This window comes from Symsagittifera roscoffensis, chromosome 6 (assembly GCF_963678635.1).
Source record: "Symsagittifera roscoffensis chromosome 6, txSymRosc1.1, whole genome shotgun sequence".
Lineage (NCBI taxonomy): Eukaryota > Metazoa > Xenacoelomorpha > Acoela > Convolutidae > Symsagittifera > Symsagittifera roscoffensis.
Window position 1 is genome coordinate 20,939,458 of NC_087067.1, and position 13,926 is coordinate 20,953,383.

Consider the following 13,926-nt stretch of genomic DNA (forward strand, 5'->3'; position numbering starts at 1 on the left):
AAATTTGTTTAACAAAATCGGGTTTTGGGGGATTTTTTACACGACCTCTAGAGGTAGTACCGGGATAGTGGACAGATTATCCCAACACTGGTGTTCCGGAAGTGGTACTGGTGTAGGGGATAAAGTGTCCAAACACTCAAGCTATGGTATTGGAGGTGTTACAAGAGTCCTTGCGGCAGTTCTTGGATAGTGATTTAAGGGTCCCAACACTTAAGTCCTGGGATAGTCTTTTTAGGGTCCAAACACTTGAGTCCTGCGATAGCATTTTAAGGGTCCCAACACTTGAGTCCTGCTAAAGAATTTTAAAGGTCCCAACACCTGAGTCGTGGGATAGCATTTTAAGGGTCCCAACACTTGAGTCATGAGATAGCATTTTAAGGGTCCCAACACTTGAGTCCAGTGATAGCAAGATTCTGGCGAAGGGTCCTAAAACTTTAACGAAGGGTCCCAACATTTTGTCCAAAGGTCCCAACACTTTGGCGAAGGGTCCCAACACTTTGGCGAAGGGTCCCAACACTTTAGCGAAGTGTCCCAACCTTTTGTCCAAGTGTCCCAACACTTTAGCCAAGGGCCCCCAACACGTCAGCGAAGGGTCCCAATACTTTAACGAAGGGTTCTCACACTTTGGCGAAGGGTTCCAACATTATAGCGAAGGGTCCCAACACTATAGCGAAGGGTCCCAACACTTTAACGAAGGGTCCCAACACTTTAACGAAGGGTCCCAACACTTTAGCGTAGGGTCCCAACACTTTAGCGAAGGGTCCCAACACTTTGTTGAAGGGTCCCAACACTTTAGCGAAGGATACTAACTGAAATTCAAACGGAGGAAAAGTGTTGACCTCTAGTTGTTTTAACTAGTTTCAGGAACATTTGAGATTTTTCGTATATTGTGATTAGGTTTTTAAAATAGAACTTGCTTGTACATATTAGAATTGTAGATAAAAGAAAATTGTAGATAAAGATCATGAGCAGAACAAGAGTGTCATTACCGGAAAGGAAAGGGGTAGGATTTAAGCAAAACCAACAGTCGACACAACGGAAGCAAACACCCACGATCCCGAGAGTGATGAGAAAAAACATTTCAGTTAACATGTTCAACACAAGAAGCAACAAAGAGCAAAAGACTAGAGAAAAGCAATTAATCAAAAGACTGCGACGGTCGCAGAGATTGATCGTGAGATGCCGGAGCAAAGCATAGATAGAACGGAACGGAAAACGACAGAGTCGACACCTATGCAGAATGTAGAAGAGCCAGTAACAAAGACAGTAGTGTTCTTACCATTAGGCAATGAGGACGATACCACCAACAACACACCAGACACAAAAAAAGACTACTCACAAACGAAGAGAACATCGTTCACGGAGAAGTTGGCGGCGATGGTTGGAATGAAACCGAGAGAAAAAGAGGAGGTACCAACTGTGACTGAAAAAAGCAAATCTTTTGGTACGTTTTCCGCTAAGCAAAGGAAACTGACCAGGAGAAGGAGAAATTCACAAAGAGAAAAGTGGGTCACCAAACTGAGCGAGCGACAAAGCCAAACGTAACTTTAGTTGAAATGGGGACTTGTTGACAAAGTTTGAACATATAGACAAAAAAATAAAGGTGCGGAGAGGAAGACCGCCAGGAATTGAAGAAGGAATTGCGACATAACAAGAATGAATACCTAGATAACTACTTTGTCCTGGCGAGGGCCACAGAAGAGAAGCTACAATAGATAGCAGGGAAAATGGATACAACAGATAAGGAACGAGAGAAATATATCAAGAATGATAAGGAGGAGATGAAGAAACAGTTTGATACCAGGAATAACCATGTGTGGAATCTAGAGAAAAGAATAGACACAATGAGCAGGGACCAAGCAGAAAGTTCTTGTGCCATAAATTTGAAGTTGGATGCACTCTTGAGAAACTCTATTGCTCAAGAGAAAACAGTAGCAGACTAAACAGAAAAGCAACCTGGAACAAGGGTCGATTTTGTGGAACCGCAACGCAAAAAACAGGAGTCTACATCATTACCCCGGATCGACAACAGCATAGGGCCAGGGATTACCAAAACTGCTATGTATGGGGAGACTCGAACTTGACGAGGATAACAGGGGATTGGACTGCACACACGAGTATAACACCTGATGCCATAACATGGTCGAGTACCTGAGAAATGATGAACTGGACACTTGCGGCATTCGCCACAAGGAACACATACTCGAGTGATAGAGGAGGTGGTAAATCAGGAAAGACCTTCAAGAAACCGAAGGAATTCAAAGACAATTCAGATGGTCGCATAGATACCTGGGTTGAGATAATGAGAATACACCTTGAGCAAAACAACCTGAATGATGAGAAAAAGGCTTGCACAGCGAAATTAATCAATCTGGAGAGCACGGCAACAAAATGCGTGGTAGCCAAAAAAAGAAAAGGAACATGACATTGCAGACAAAATCTTTGAAAAATTATTGAACCGTTTTGGATCTGGAATGAAGGGATATCAAGCAATGATGAGATTTGAAAAAAGAAGACAAAGAGATGACGAATCGATTGATCGATATCTGGATGATCTGGAGAGCTTGAGAAGAAGAAGCGATACAGAGGACTCGACTAACAGGAATAACTTTAGCATCGCTTCAAAGTTTTTTCACGGGGTGAGAAGTGACGACTTGAGAACGATGATGGCAACGTTTTATACGCTATCGAAAGATAATGCGCCAACCCCGTAGGAGATGAGACAGAAGACTAGAGAATATATGTTAATGAAACCGAAGAAGTACTCATTGTCGGAAAGCAGAAACATGCAAGAGGGAGGCCAACAACAAAGGTCAACATGGTACAAGCCTAGAGATGACATGGACAAACGAAGATCGTGTGCGAAATGTGGCTCGGCGGATCACCTTGTAGCGGATTGCACCACATACAAACAGGGCATGAAAAGCTTGGTGTATGCGCCTAACGAAAAAGACATGAGTCAGATGGAAGAACACGAGTTTTACAGTGGCTTGATAATCAAAATAGGCGCGAGGTGTTTTTTCTAAAATCAAGAGGTCCATTTCAGGATGGATTGTCCCTTGTTTTGGGAAGCAGTAGAAAGTCAGAGTCAATTAAACTACAAATTGGCTTTAGCTGCGGTGCAAAACACCAGGAACAGACAAGCTGAGAATGACTTGCAGACCAAGGAGGCAACGAGTGGTGAATTATCAACGAAACGGTTAAGGCTGTGACCGAAGTCAGAGATGCTGGGGGGCCGAGAAAAGGCATTCGCTGGAGATAAATTACGAGAAAGCAGCTGCAGAGGCTATCAACAAAATAAAGCAAGGCTTGGCGACCAGAGAAATTGCGGAACGGCTAAAACAAGAAATAGAAAGACAAAAGAGGAATGAGACACTCCCTGTGACGAGATAAGAACCGGAGACCGGAGAAAACCTGACAGGCGGGAATAATTGCAACACCTTGAAAATGGTGACCGGGAAACACTTTGGTATCACAAAGATTGGGGCGGGAATTTTGTCCAGAATCACGGTGGGAGGTCATGAAGTAACGAGGAACCTGAGTGATCCGAGTGATCAAACATTAATGCACCTTGATGTGCATGCGGATTACTTACGCACCATAAGCCCACAAGCCCCTTCTAGAGCGTTCAGGGCATTACTCACGAGAGGCGGTGTTAAGTCGGTTAGGATAGACAGCAGGTACACGGAAGCCTATGGTCCACATGAACTCATGTTGAATATAGACGGAATCAACATCTTTACAAAAACGATGATAAGGTGTGACGAAGATCTACCTGGTCAAATCTATGTAGGTCGAGCAGAACTCAAGGTGAGATCGATTGGGCACTGCGCCATGCTGGAACAAGATGCCATGCATCTGGGAACGAAAGAAGACGTGTCTGCACATGTACTGGACATAAGCGGAAAGAAAACAAAACTACGAGGAATGTTGGATACGGGGGCTGTCTTGAGTGTAATACCAATTGAAACATGGGAAAAGATGGGATTCGACAAAGACGACCTGATAGACTCAAGGGTACGGCTGTCAGCGGCAAACAAGGAAACATTGCGGGTTCTGGGCAGGACACCGATAATAGCTCTGAATCTGGGCGAGTCTGATCAATTCATTTTAGGCAGAGATTTCATCAGGAATTTTGATGTAACGATTGATCTTAACAATGCTCAACAAAATTTAAAACCCGGAAAGGAAGTACGTAATAAAACCGGCAAATTTGATAATGGCGGGTGAGAATAAGACTCCAGTTTTCGTGAGCAGGAGGGTGAAGTTGAAAGCGAACGAAGCTGCGATAGTATGTTTGAGGATGAAGAACTAAAATGAACTAAGTGACAAAAAACAAGTATGTATAGTAGCGAACCCGAATAGTCAAAGTGCTGCTATTTTAGGAAGATCCTTCTCGATAACCAAGAGTGGCCTTTGCGTCAGTGTCTTGTTGATTACTCTTGATATACCAATCACAATCCAGAGGGAGAGGAAATTGGGATATGCAATGCCCGTGAAAATTAGATACGAAAAGACTGAAAATGTGAAAGAAAATGAAGCTCTTGATTGTCCGAATCACAAGGACAAGATTCATATCTTAAGCAGATTGAAAAAATATATATATTCATCAAGTCTTGTGAAGTCGCTTAAGTCAGAGACGGATGATGGACTTTCGAGCTATTCAAATTTTCCAGAAAGACCAGCACCGGAGGAATCGGAAGTGGATAATCCAGTATTACCAGAAATTGAACACTTAAGGGGAAAGGTAAAAGACGAACAGCTCGAAATCATCAAGGACGTGCTAGATAGGAATCAGGATGGTTTTTTGAGACATAAAGCAGACCTCGGGTGCTGTAATTTCGTTGAACATGAAATAGAGCTAGAAGAATTGGCGGTACCGCACAGGGAGAGGGGGCGAGGCGTATGACCCCGAACAAATCAGATGCATGAAGAAAAGAGATGGAGACCGTACTAGTGTATGATGTGATAGAACCATCCAAGTTACCGTGGGCGTGTGGGGTAGTGATGGTCAGAAAGAAAGGGGACCAACTTAGATTTTGTTGTGACTTTCGATATCTGAACTCCGTCACGGTGAAGGATGCCAATTCCATACCTAGAATTGATGATAGTATTTCGCAATTGGAAGATGCAAAATTTTTTACAACTAATGATCTAGGTTTGGCGTTTTGGCAGGTACCACTCAGGAAACAAGACAGGGTCAAAACGGGATTTGCTTGTGAGCTGGGATTTTTCCAATGGAAAAGGATGCCCTTTGACCTTTGCAACGCGACAGCCACGTTTCAGCGACTGATGGCGCAAGAACTGACAAGCGTGACAAAGAAATATGGTAACTTGGTGATGTGTTACGTAGATGACGTCGTGATGGAAACAACTACCCTGGAGGACCACATCGAACGACCGGATGAGGTATTCGCTAGCATGAAGAGCGCAGGATTGAAATGCAAGCCCTTGAAATGTGAGATTCTGAAGGACTCGACAAAATACCTGGGATGGATGGTAGATAAACATGGCATCCGACCAGACCCAGAGGCGGTAGAGGCAGTACTGTCCTGGAAATTGCCAAAAACTGAGCACCAGTTGACGAGCTTTTTGGGTTTTGCCAATTACTACAGGGAATTCATTAATAGCTATGCGGACAAAATATTTCCAATGCTTCAACTCATGAGGCATAAAGGTAAAAAGTTCACGTTGAATAACGCGGCAGAAGAGTCGTTTCAAAGAATAAAAAAGGAACTGTGTGAAGCACCTGTGCTAGGCATGCCTACAGAGAAGAGAATGTACGTACTGGACACTGACTAATCTGTGGTCGCGATCTCTGGCATACACCATCAAGAACAGGAGTGGAATGGGAAGACAGTCTTGAGACCGATAGCTTACGGGATCAATGTCTTGAGCGACACGGAAATGAAGTACGGGACACCCAAAGCTGAGATTGTCACCTTTGTGGAAAAGTATAGGGCACATCTGGGTAGCGAGCCCTTCAAATTACGGGTCGACAACAGGGCACTCAGTTGGTTGAAGAGGTACTTAATGGATCAGAGCAATATCGAGAGATGGATAGCTCGGTTGGATGGTTACAACATGATCATTAAACATAGAACGTGGGACAAGCGCCAAAATGCTGAGCAAGAAGACGAAATTCTATGAGAGGCAGGGGTAGAGGGAGGCTGATAGACGAGAAATAAAAGATTGTTTCTCACTTATGGATAGAGAAACATATGGTAGCCTACTGCTCACGAGATGGCTCGACAAATCAGGCAAACCGATAGAAGACCACCCGGAATTACCCACTGAGCATCGGGAGACGGCAATTCTGAAAAGAAAATCCGGGATGCTCAATGAAAAGAAAATCCTGGATGGAAAGAGAATCCAGGAATGGAAATAATGCTAAAGTCAAAGATAGTAAGGGAGACGTAGAAGGCAAGAGGTTACGACCTCGACAAAGTGGAGACAGGAAATCTAAGCATTTTTTGAATAGATTGCTTAAAAAACTGACTGAACTCAAACCCGTGGTCTCGAACGGTGAAAATGACGAACCGGAAGTCACCATAATGAAAAGGAGGAAGTCACACATGATGGGACCTCAATGAAAGCCCGGGATCTAGAGAACAAAGAGGTTGTGCGAATATTATTAGAAAAAATCCCGGAAGACATACTCAGACGAACAACGCTACGAAAGAAGAGAGTGTCTTTTAAGGAGGAAATTGAAGATCTCGGACTAGATCAACAGTCCGGGGAGTGGCTGACACCAGAGAGGGATATTGAAGAGGAAAGTTTGTTCGGGGAGTCATTAGAATGGGTCGAAAAAAGGAGGTATAACGACACGAATTGCAAACTGATCCCTCATCCGGGACGTGATCCCTCAACCTGGAGCATCATGACGTGAGCGGAGGGGAAGAGCTTGAGATGATAGCCCTTGTTTTGGGAAGCAGTAGAAAGTCAGAGTCAATTAAACTACAAATTGGCTTTAGCTGCGGTGCAAAACACCAGGAACAGACAAGCTGAGAATGACTTGCAGACCAAGGAGGCAACGAGTGGTGAATTATCAACGAAACGGTTAAGGCTGTGACCGAAGTCAGAGATGCTGGGGGGCCGAGAAAAGGCATTCGCTGGAGATAAATTACGAGAAAGCAGCTGCAGAGGCTATCAACAAAATAAAGCAAGGCTTGGCGACCAAAGAAATTGCGGAACGGCTAAAACAAGAAATAGAAAGACAAAAGAGGAATGAGACACTCCCTGTGACGAGACAAGAACCGGAGACCGGAGAAAACCTGACAGGCGGGAATAATTGCAACACCTTGAAAATGGTGACCGGGAAACACTTTGGTATCACGAAGATTGGGGCGGGAATTTTGTCCAGAATCACGGTGGGAGGTCATGAAGTAACGAGGAACCTGAGTGATCCGAGTGATCAAACATTAATGCACCTTGATGTGCATGCGGATTACTTACGCACCATAAGCCCACAAGCCCCTTCTAGAGCGTTCAGGGCATTACTCACGAGAGGCAGTGTTAAGTCGGTTAGGATAGACAGCAGGTACACGGAAGCCTATGGTCCACTTGAACTCATGTTGAATATAGACGGAATCAACATCTTTACAAAAACGATGATAAGGTGTGACGAAGATCTACCTGGTCAAATCTATGTAGGTCGAGCAGAACTCAAGGTGAGATCGATTGTGCACTGCGCCATGCTGGAACAAGATGCCATGCATCTGGGAACGAAAGAAGACGTGTCTGCACATGTACTGGACATAAGCGGAAAGAAAACAAAACTACGAGGAATGTTGGATACGGGGGCTGTCTTGAGTGTAATACCAATTGAAACATGGGAAAAGATGGGATTCGACAAAGACGACCTGATAGACTCAAGGGTACGGCTGTCAGCGGCAAACAAGGAAACATTGCGGGTTCTGGGCAGGACACCGATAATAGCTCTGAATCTGGGCGAGTCTGATCAATTCATTTTAGGCAGAGATTTCATCAGGAATTTTGATGTAACGATTGATCTTAACAATGCTCAACAAAATTTAAAACCCGGAAAGGAAGTACGTAATAAAACCGGCAAATTTGATAATGGCGGGTGAGAATAAGACTCCAGTTTTCGTGAGCAGGAGGGTGAAGTTGAAAGCGAACGAAGCTGCGATAGTATGTTTGAGGATGAAGAACTAAAATGAACTAAGTGACAAAAAACAAGTATGTATAGTAGCGAACCCGAATAGTCAAAGTGCTGCTATTTTAGGATGATCCTTCTCGATAACCAAGAGTGGCCTTTGCGTCAGTGTCTTGTTGATTACTCTTGATATACCAATCACAATCCAGAGGGAGAGGAAATTGGGATATGCAATGCCCGTGAAAATTAGATACGAAAAGACTGAAAATGTGAAAGAAAATGAAGCTCTTGATTGTCCGAATCACAAGGACAAGATTCATATCTTAAGCAGATTGAAAAAATATATATATTCATCAAGTCTTGTGAAGTCGCTTAAGTCAGAGACGGATGATGGACTTTCGAGCTATTCAAATTTTCCAGAAAGACCAGCACCGGAGGAATCGGAAGTGGATAATCCAGTATTACCAGAAATTGAACACTTAAGGGGAAAGGTAAAAGACGAACAGCTCGAAATCATCAAGGACGTGCTAGATAGGAATCAGGATGGTTTTTTGAGACATAAAGCAGACCTCGGGTGCTGTAATTTCGTTGAACATGAAATAGAGCTAGAAGAATTGGCGGTACCGCACAGGGAGAGGGGGCGAGGCGTATGACCCCGAACAAATCAGATGCATGAAGAAAAGAGATGGAGACCGTACTAGTGTATGATGTGATAGAACCATCCAAGTTACCGTGGGCGTGTGGGGTAGTGATGGTCAGAAAGAAAGGGGACCAACTTAGATTTTGTTGTGACTTTCGATATCTGAACTCCGTCACGGTGAAGGATGCCAATTCCATACCTAGAATTGATGATAGTATTTCGCAATTGGAAGATGCAAAATTTTTTACAACTAATGATCTAGGTTTGGCGTTTTGGCAGGTACCACTCAGGAAACAAGACAGGGTCAAAACGGGATTTGCTTGTGAGCTGGGATTTTTCCAATGGAAAAGGATGCCCTTTGACCTTTGCAACGCGACAGCCACGTTTCAGCGACTGATGGCGCAAGAACTGACAAGCGTGACAAAGAAATATGGTAACTTGGTGATGTGTTACGTAGATGACGTCGTGATGGAAACAACTACCCTGGAGGACCACATCGAACGACTAGATGAGGTATTCGCTAGCATGAAGAGCGCAGGATTGAAATGCAAGCCCTTGAAATGTGAGATTCTGAAGGACTCGACAAAATACCTGGGATGGATGGTAGATAAACATGGCATCCGACCAGACCCAGAGGCGGTAGAGGCAGTACTGTCCTGGAAATTGCCAAAAACTGAGCACCAGTTGACAAGCTTTTTGGGTTTTGCCAATTACTACAGGGAATTCATTAATAGCTATGCGGACAAAATATTTCCAATGCATCAACTCATGAGGCATAAAGGTAAAAAGTTCACGTTGAATAACGCGGCAGAAGAGTCGTTTCAAAGAATAAAAAAGGAACTGTGTGAAGCACCTGTGCTAGGCATGCCTACAGAGAAGAGAATGTACGTACTGGACACTGACTAATCTGTGGTCGCGATCTCTGGCATACACCATCAAGAACAGGAGTGGAATGGGAAGACAGTCTTGAGACCGATAGCTTACGGGATCAATGTCTTAAGCGACACGGAAATGAAGTACGGGACACCCAAAGCTGAGATTGTCACCTTTGTGGAAAAGTATAGGGCACATCTGGGTAGAGAGCCCTTCAAATTACGGGTCGACAACAGGGCACTCAGTTGGTTGAAGAGGTACTTAATGGATCAGAGCAATATCGAGAGATGGATAGCTCGGTTGGATGGTTACAACATGATCATTAAACATAGAACGTGGGACAAGCGCCAAAATGCTGAGCAAGAAGACGAAATTCTATGAGAGGCAGGGGTAGAGGGAGGCTGATAGACGAGAAATAAAAGATTGTTTCTCACTTATGGATAGAGAAACATATGGTAGCCTACTGCTCACGAGATGGCTCGACAAATCAGGCAAACCGATAGAAGACCACCCGGAATTACCCACTGAGCATCGGGAGACGGCAATTCTGAAAAGAAAATCCGGGATGCTCAATGAAAAGAAAATCCTGGATGGAAAGAGAATCCAGGAATGGAAATAATGCTAAAGTCAAAGATAGTAAGGGAGACGTAGAAGGCAAGAGGTTACGACCTCGACAAAGTGGAGACAGGAAATCTAAGCATTTTTTGAATAGATTGCTTAAAAAACTGACTGAACTCAAACCCGTGGTCTCGAACGGTGAAAATGACGAACCGGAAGTCACCGTAATGAAAAGGAGGAAGTCACACATGATGGGACCTCAATGAAAGGCCGGGATCTAGAGAACAAAGAGGTTGTGCGAATATTATTAGAAAAAATCCTCAGACGAACAACGCTACGAAAGAAGAGAGTGTCTTTTAAGGAGGAAATTGAAGATCTCGGACTAGATCAACAGTCCGGGGAGTGGCTGACACCAGAGAGGGATATTGAAGAGGAAAGTTTGTTCGGGGAGTCATTAGAATTGGTCGAAAAAAGGAGGTATAACGACACGAATTGCAAACTGATCCCTCATCCGGGACGTGATCCCTCAACCTGGAGCATCATGATGTGAGCGGAGGGGAAGAGCTTGAGATGATAGCAGTATCAAGAAAACCTTTTAGGGAACTATCAAGCAATTCAAACATCAGGACGAATCTGGAACCGGAGAGCGACGGGAGGTCTTGAGAAGGATAGTATGCCTTAAGCTTAAAGACGACATCCACAATCCAGGGGAACTGAACGGACAAATGATGTCCCTGAAGGAGCACGTCAAAGCAAGGTAGAGGCTTTCGGATCTGATACGAGCCCAGAAGAACGACCAAATGACGAGTAATCTCTCAAAATGGACGGGAAAGAAAGATAAAGGAGACCTGGAAGAGGATAGCTATAAGATCTTGAGCCAGTTCTACAACGAACGGAGGGACTTACTCTAGCACACAGCTGATGGCGTGGCAGCCTGCAGGAGAAAAGACGAAGAGAAGATACTACACAAGCATAACCTCATCATATTACCACAGCTATATCAAACGGAAGTGTTGTTCAGATCGCACGAGCAGATGGGACATCAGGGGATAGTTAAGGTGCAACAAAGAATTTTACACCAATTTGACCGGCCAGGGTTGAGGAAGGCTTGTGAAAGATGGGTTAACGCATGTTTGTCGTGTTTGCAAGTGAATGACCCCAGAAAAACGAAATTCTCTCTCAAATCCGTGGAAAGCTCAGAATTCAACGAGGTTGTGCAGATAGATCATCAGAAGATCTGCATGACAGACTCGGAATATATGCAGATACTGGTAATTATTGATAATTTTACGAAGCTGGCGGAAGCGGTACCGTGTCAGGCAGCCTCGGCGGAAGAAACTTGTGATCACTTGATAACGCACTGGATATCACGGTATGGTTGTCCGATGACCTTCCAATCTGATAAAAGGAACGCCTTCGTTGGGGACCTGACAAAAGAACTAATGGGAAGATCACACATTGCATAGGCACATTCGAAGACCTACCATCCACAAACGAATGGACTCGTGGAGAGGCAGAACAGAACAGAACGCTAGTGAATATGCTCAGTGTATATTGCTCGAGGTATATGGGTACATTGCTCGAGGTACAAACTGGGACAAATATCTGCCGCAAGTGGTAGGGGCGTACAGTAGCACGCAACACTCAACAACGTGGATCAGTCCCTTCATGATGTTAACAGGCAAAGGGCGAGAGCAATGCTCCTGACGTTCTTCTACCCGGAATATGAAAGACAGAAGACATCGCCTCAGGCATATGTGAAGGAAGCAGTTAAGAGACAACAAGATTTGAATGAGCTGTGCAGAAGAAATACAGCACAAGCACAGATGAGATAGCGGAGTAAGTATGATGAGAAAAAAACACTTCAGGCGAAGCCATATATTATGTCTGTGTGTGTCAGAATGTCATACCTTCAAGAGGGACGAAAAAGCTACAAGCGAAATGGAGAGGCCCGTTCATGTAACGGAAGTGCACCAGCAGAGTCGGTTCTATAGCTTGAGCACAGGGCGCGCGGCGCACTATAAAGTTCTGAAACCTCACGTCCCATCACCTGAAGAATGGTGCGTACTGCAGAACATGGAGGGACTCGAGTATCTACTTGTGGAGCCAGCGTGCGAGGTAAATGAGAAAGGCACCAGAGGGAAGAATGATGGCAACGAGAGCATGAGTATGGACGACAATGAAAAAATAGAGGTGGGTTCGGACGAAGCATCTTCTGCAGAAGAGGACTGGAACGAACCAAAGCAGGACGAAATGCCAAAATGGACAGAACCGGATCTGCCCATGACGACGGAAACAAGAAAGGGTGGATGCAAAAAGACAGGAATAGGCATAACAGGTACCGTGAGGACTTCTTGATTGCCAAAATACAGCCAGAAGAGCAAGGTCAAGAAATGGTGACCGTGGGCAATCTGGTAGCAGATGAGGTGTGGCAGATCATCAACGACAGTGAGCACTCGTGGCAAGAAGACCACACCTCACCATGGAAAGAAATTGACCTGGAACAGAGCGAGATAGACAGAAGGGAGAACACAAACCTGAGGATACTAGAGTGAATTCATGGTCTGCAGGCTGACGACAAAGAAACGCAAAGCATCCAACAATTGGACATATCAGCGGGGAAGAATCTGAAAGAAGGAAACTCGTTGTTTGGTTGCACGGCGACAGACCGACCGTTGGACATACCACCTGATAACTTGAGCCCAGCACCACCGACGGGGACGTCGATAAATTTTTTGTCCGGGGATTGGGGGTAGGACTTACCCACCGAAATTTTGATGATAAAGAAACTCAGAGAAACGAGAGAGACTAACGGACTGGACCCTGATCAGGAAGAAGCCGAGCCTACCATCGGAAGAAATTTCAAGACCAAATTCGAGATACCAAATGTGTACTCAGAGAACATCCTGATCACGAACAGTGATTTTATCTTGTCAGATAAGACCAGCAAAATTTGTATAACAGCGGACATGAGTTTTATCACCAGATTGGAAGCCGATTTTAAGAGAGAGTACCAGAATGTGGAGTTTCTGTTCAGGTAGAGATCGCAATTGGAGGGTATGGCCGAACTTCCATCTTCAAATTCGCAGGTTCCTGGCAAATACTTATGATTTTTGGTGACAATAGTCAGTGAGAGAAACCTGATAGATCCTGAGCATGTGATGCTGGCATTGACACGGCTGAGGGACTTCCTGGTTGAAAAAGGGATAAGAGAGATTTCAATGCCGGTTTACCATCCGAACAGGGGCAGATTGAACCCTAGGGAACTATACGCCATCCTGCACGTGGTCTTTGAAGAAACGGAAATAATGGTACATCTACACAAGAAGTACTACTTCAGCATTGCCTGAGCTTCGCGTAGACATGAGGGTCTCGAGTTGGGGGCACGAGGGTCTTGGGCTAGGTAAAAGGGGGCACGCGTCAGCAAAATAGGTTTTAGTATGACTCGCATGACAATTGAAACAGAATTTTCATTTCAAACTGTATGGCGCTAAAACATAAGATTTCAATACCTAATTGAATCATTCTATCAGAAGTTGTCCGAATAAGGTTTTAAGGGTACTAAGGCGGGAATTTTAGGCTGGTCATGAGCGAAAAATCTTGGTCTACAACTCAGTTTTATTTTCAGATTGATTTGAATAGCAAAGACGAAAACGATAACTGGATCGGAATTACACGAGTAACGGAAGAAAAAGAAGACATCATACAGCTTTTCGCAATCGGTACTAAAGAATGGTAT

General features: G+C 44.4%; 2 protein-coding genes across 3 annotated transcripts in view; both read left to right on the forward strand.

The window, feature by feature from the left end:
- LOC134848517 (pre-mRNA-processing factor 17-like) overlaps window positions 1-13,926 on the forward strand; it is a 316,450-nt gene that overhangs the window by 253,951 nt on the left and 48,573 nt on the right. The gene's annotated exons all lie outside the window — the stretch shown is intronic.
- The window catches only part of LOC134848642 (uncharacterized), an 11,237-nt gene continuing 9,891 nt past the window's right edge, over window positions 12,581-13,926 (forward strand). Inside the window, exons 1-3 of the mRNA XM_063866161.1 lie at window positions 12,581-12,738; window positions 13,318-13,498; window positions 13,816-13,909. Coding sequence (XP_063722231.1) covers window positions 12,581-12,738; window positions 13,318-13,498; window positions 13,816-13,909 — 433 coding nt within the window. The remainder of the gene's footprint in view (window positions 12,739-13,317; window positions 13,499-13,815; window positions 13,910-13,926) is intronic.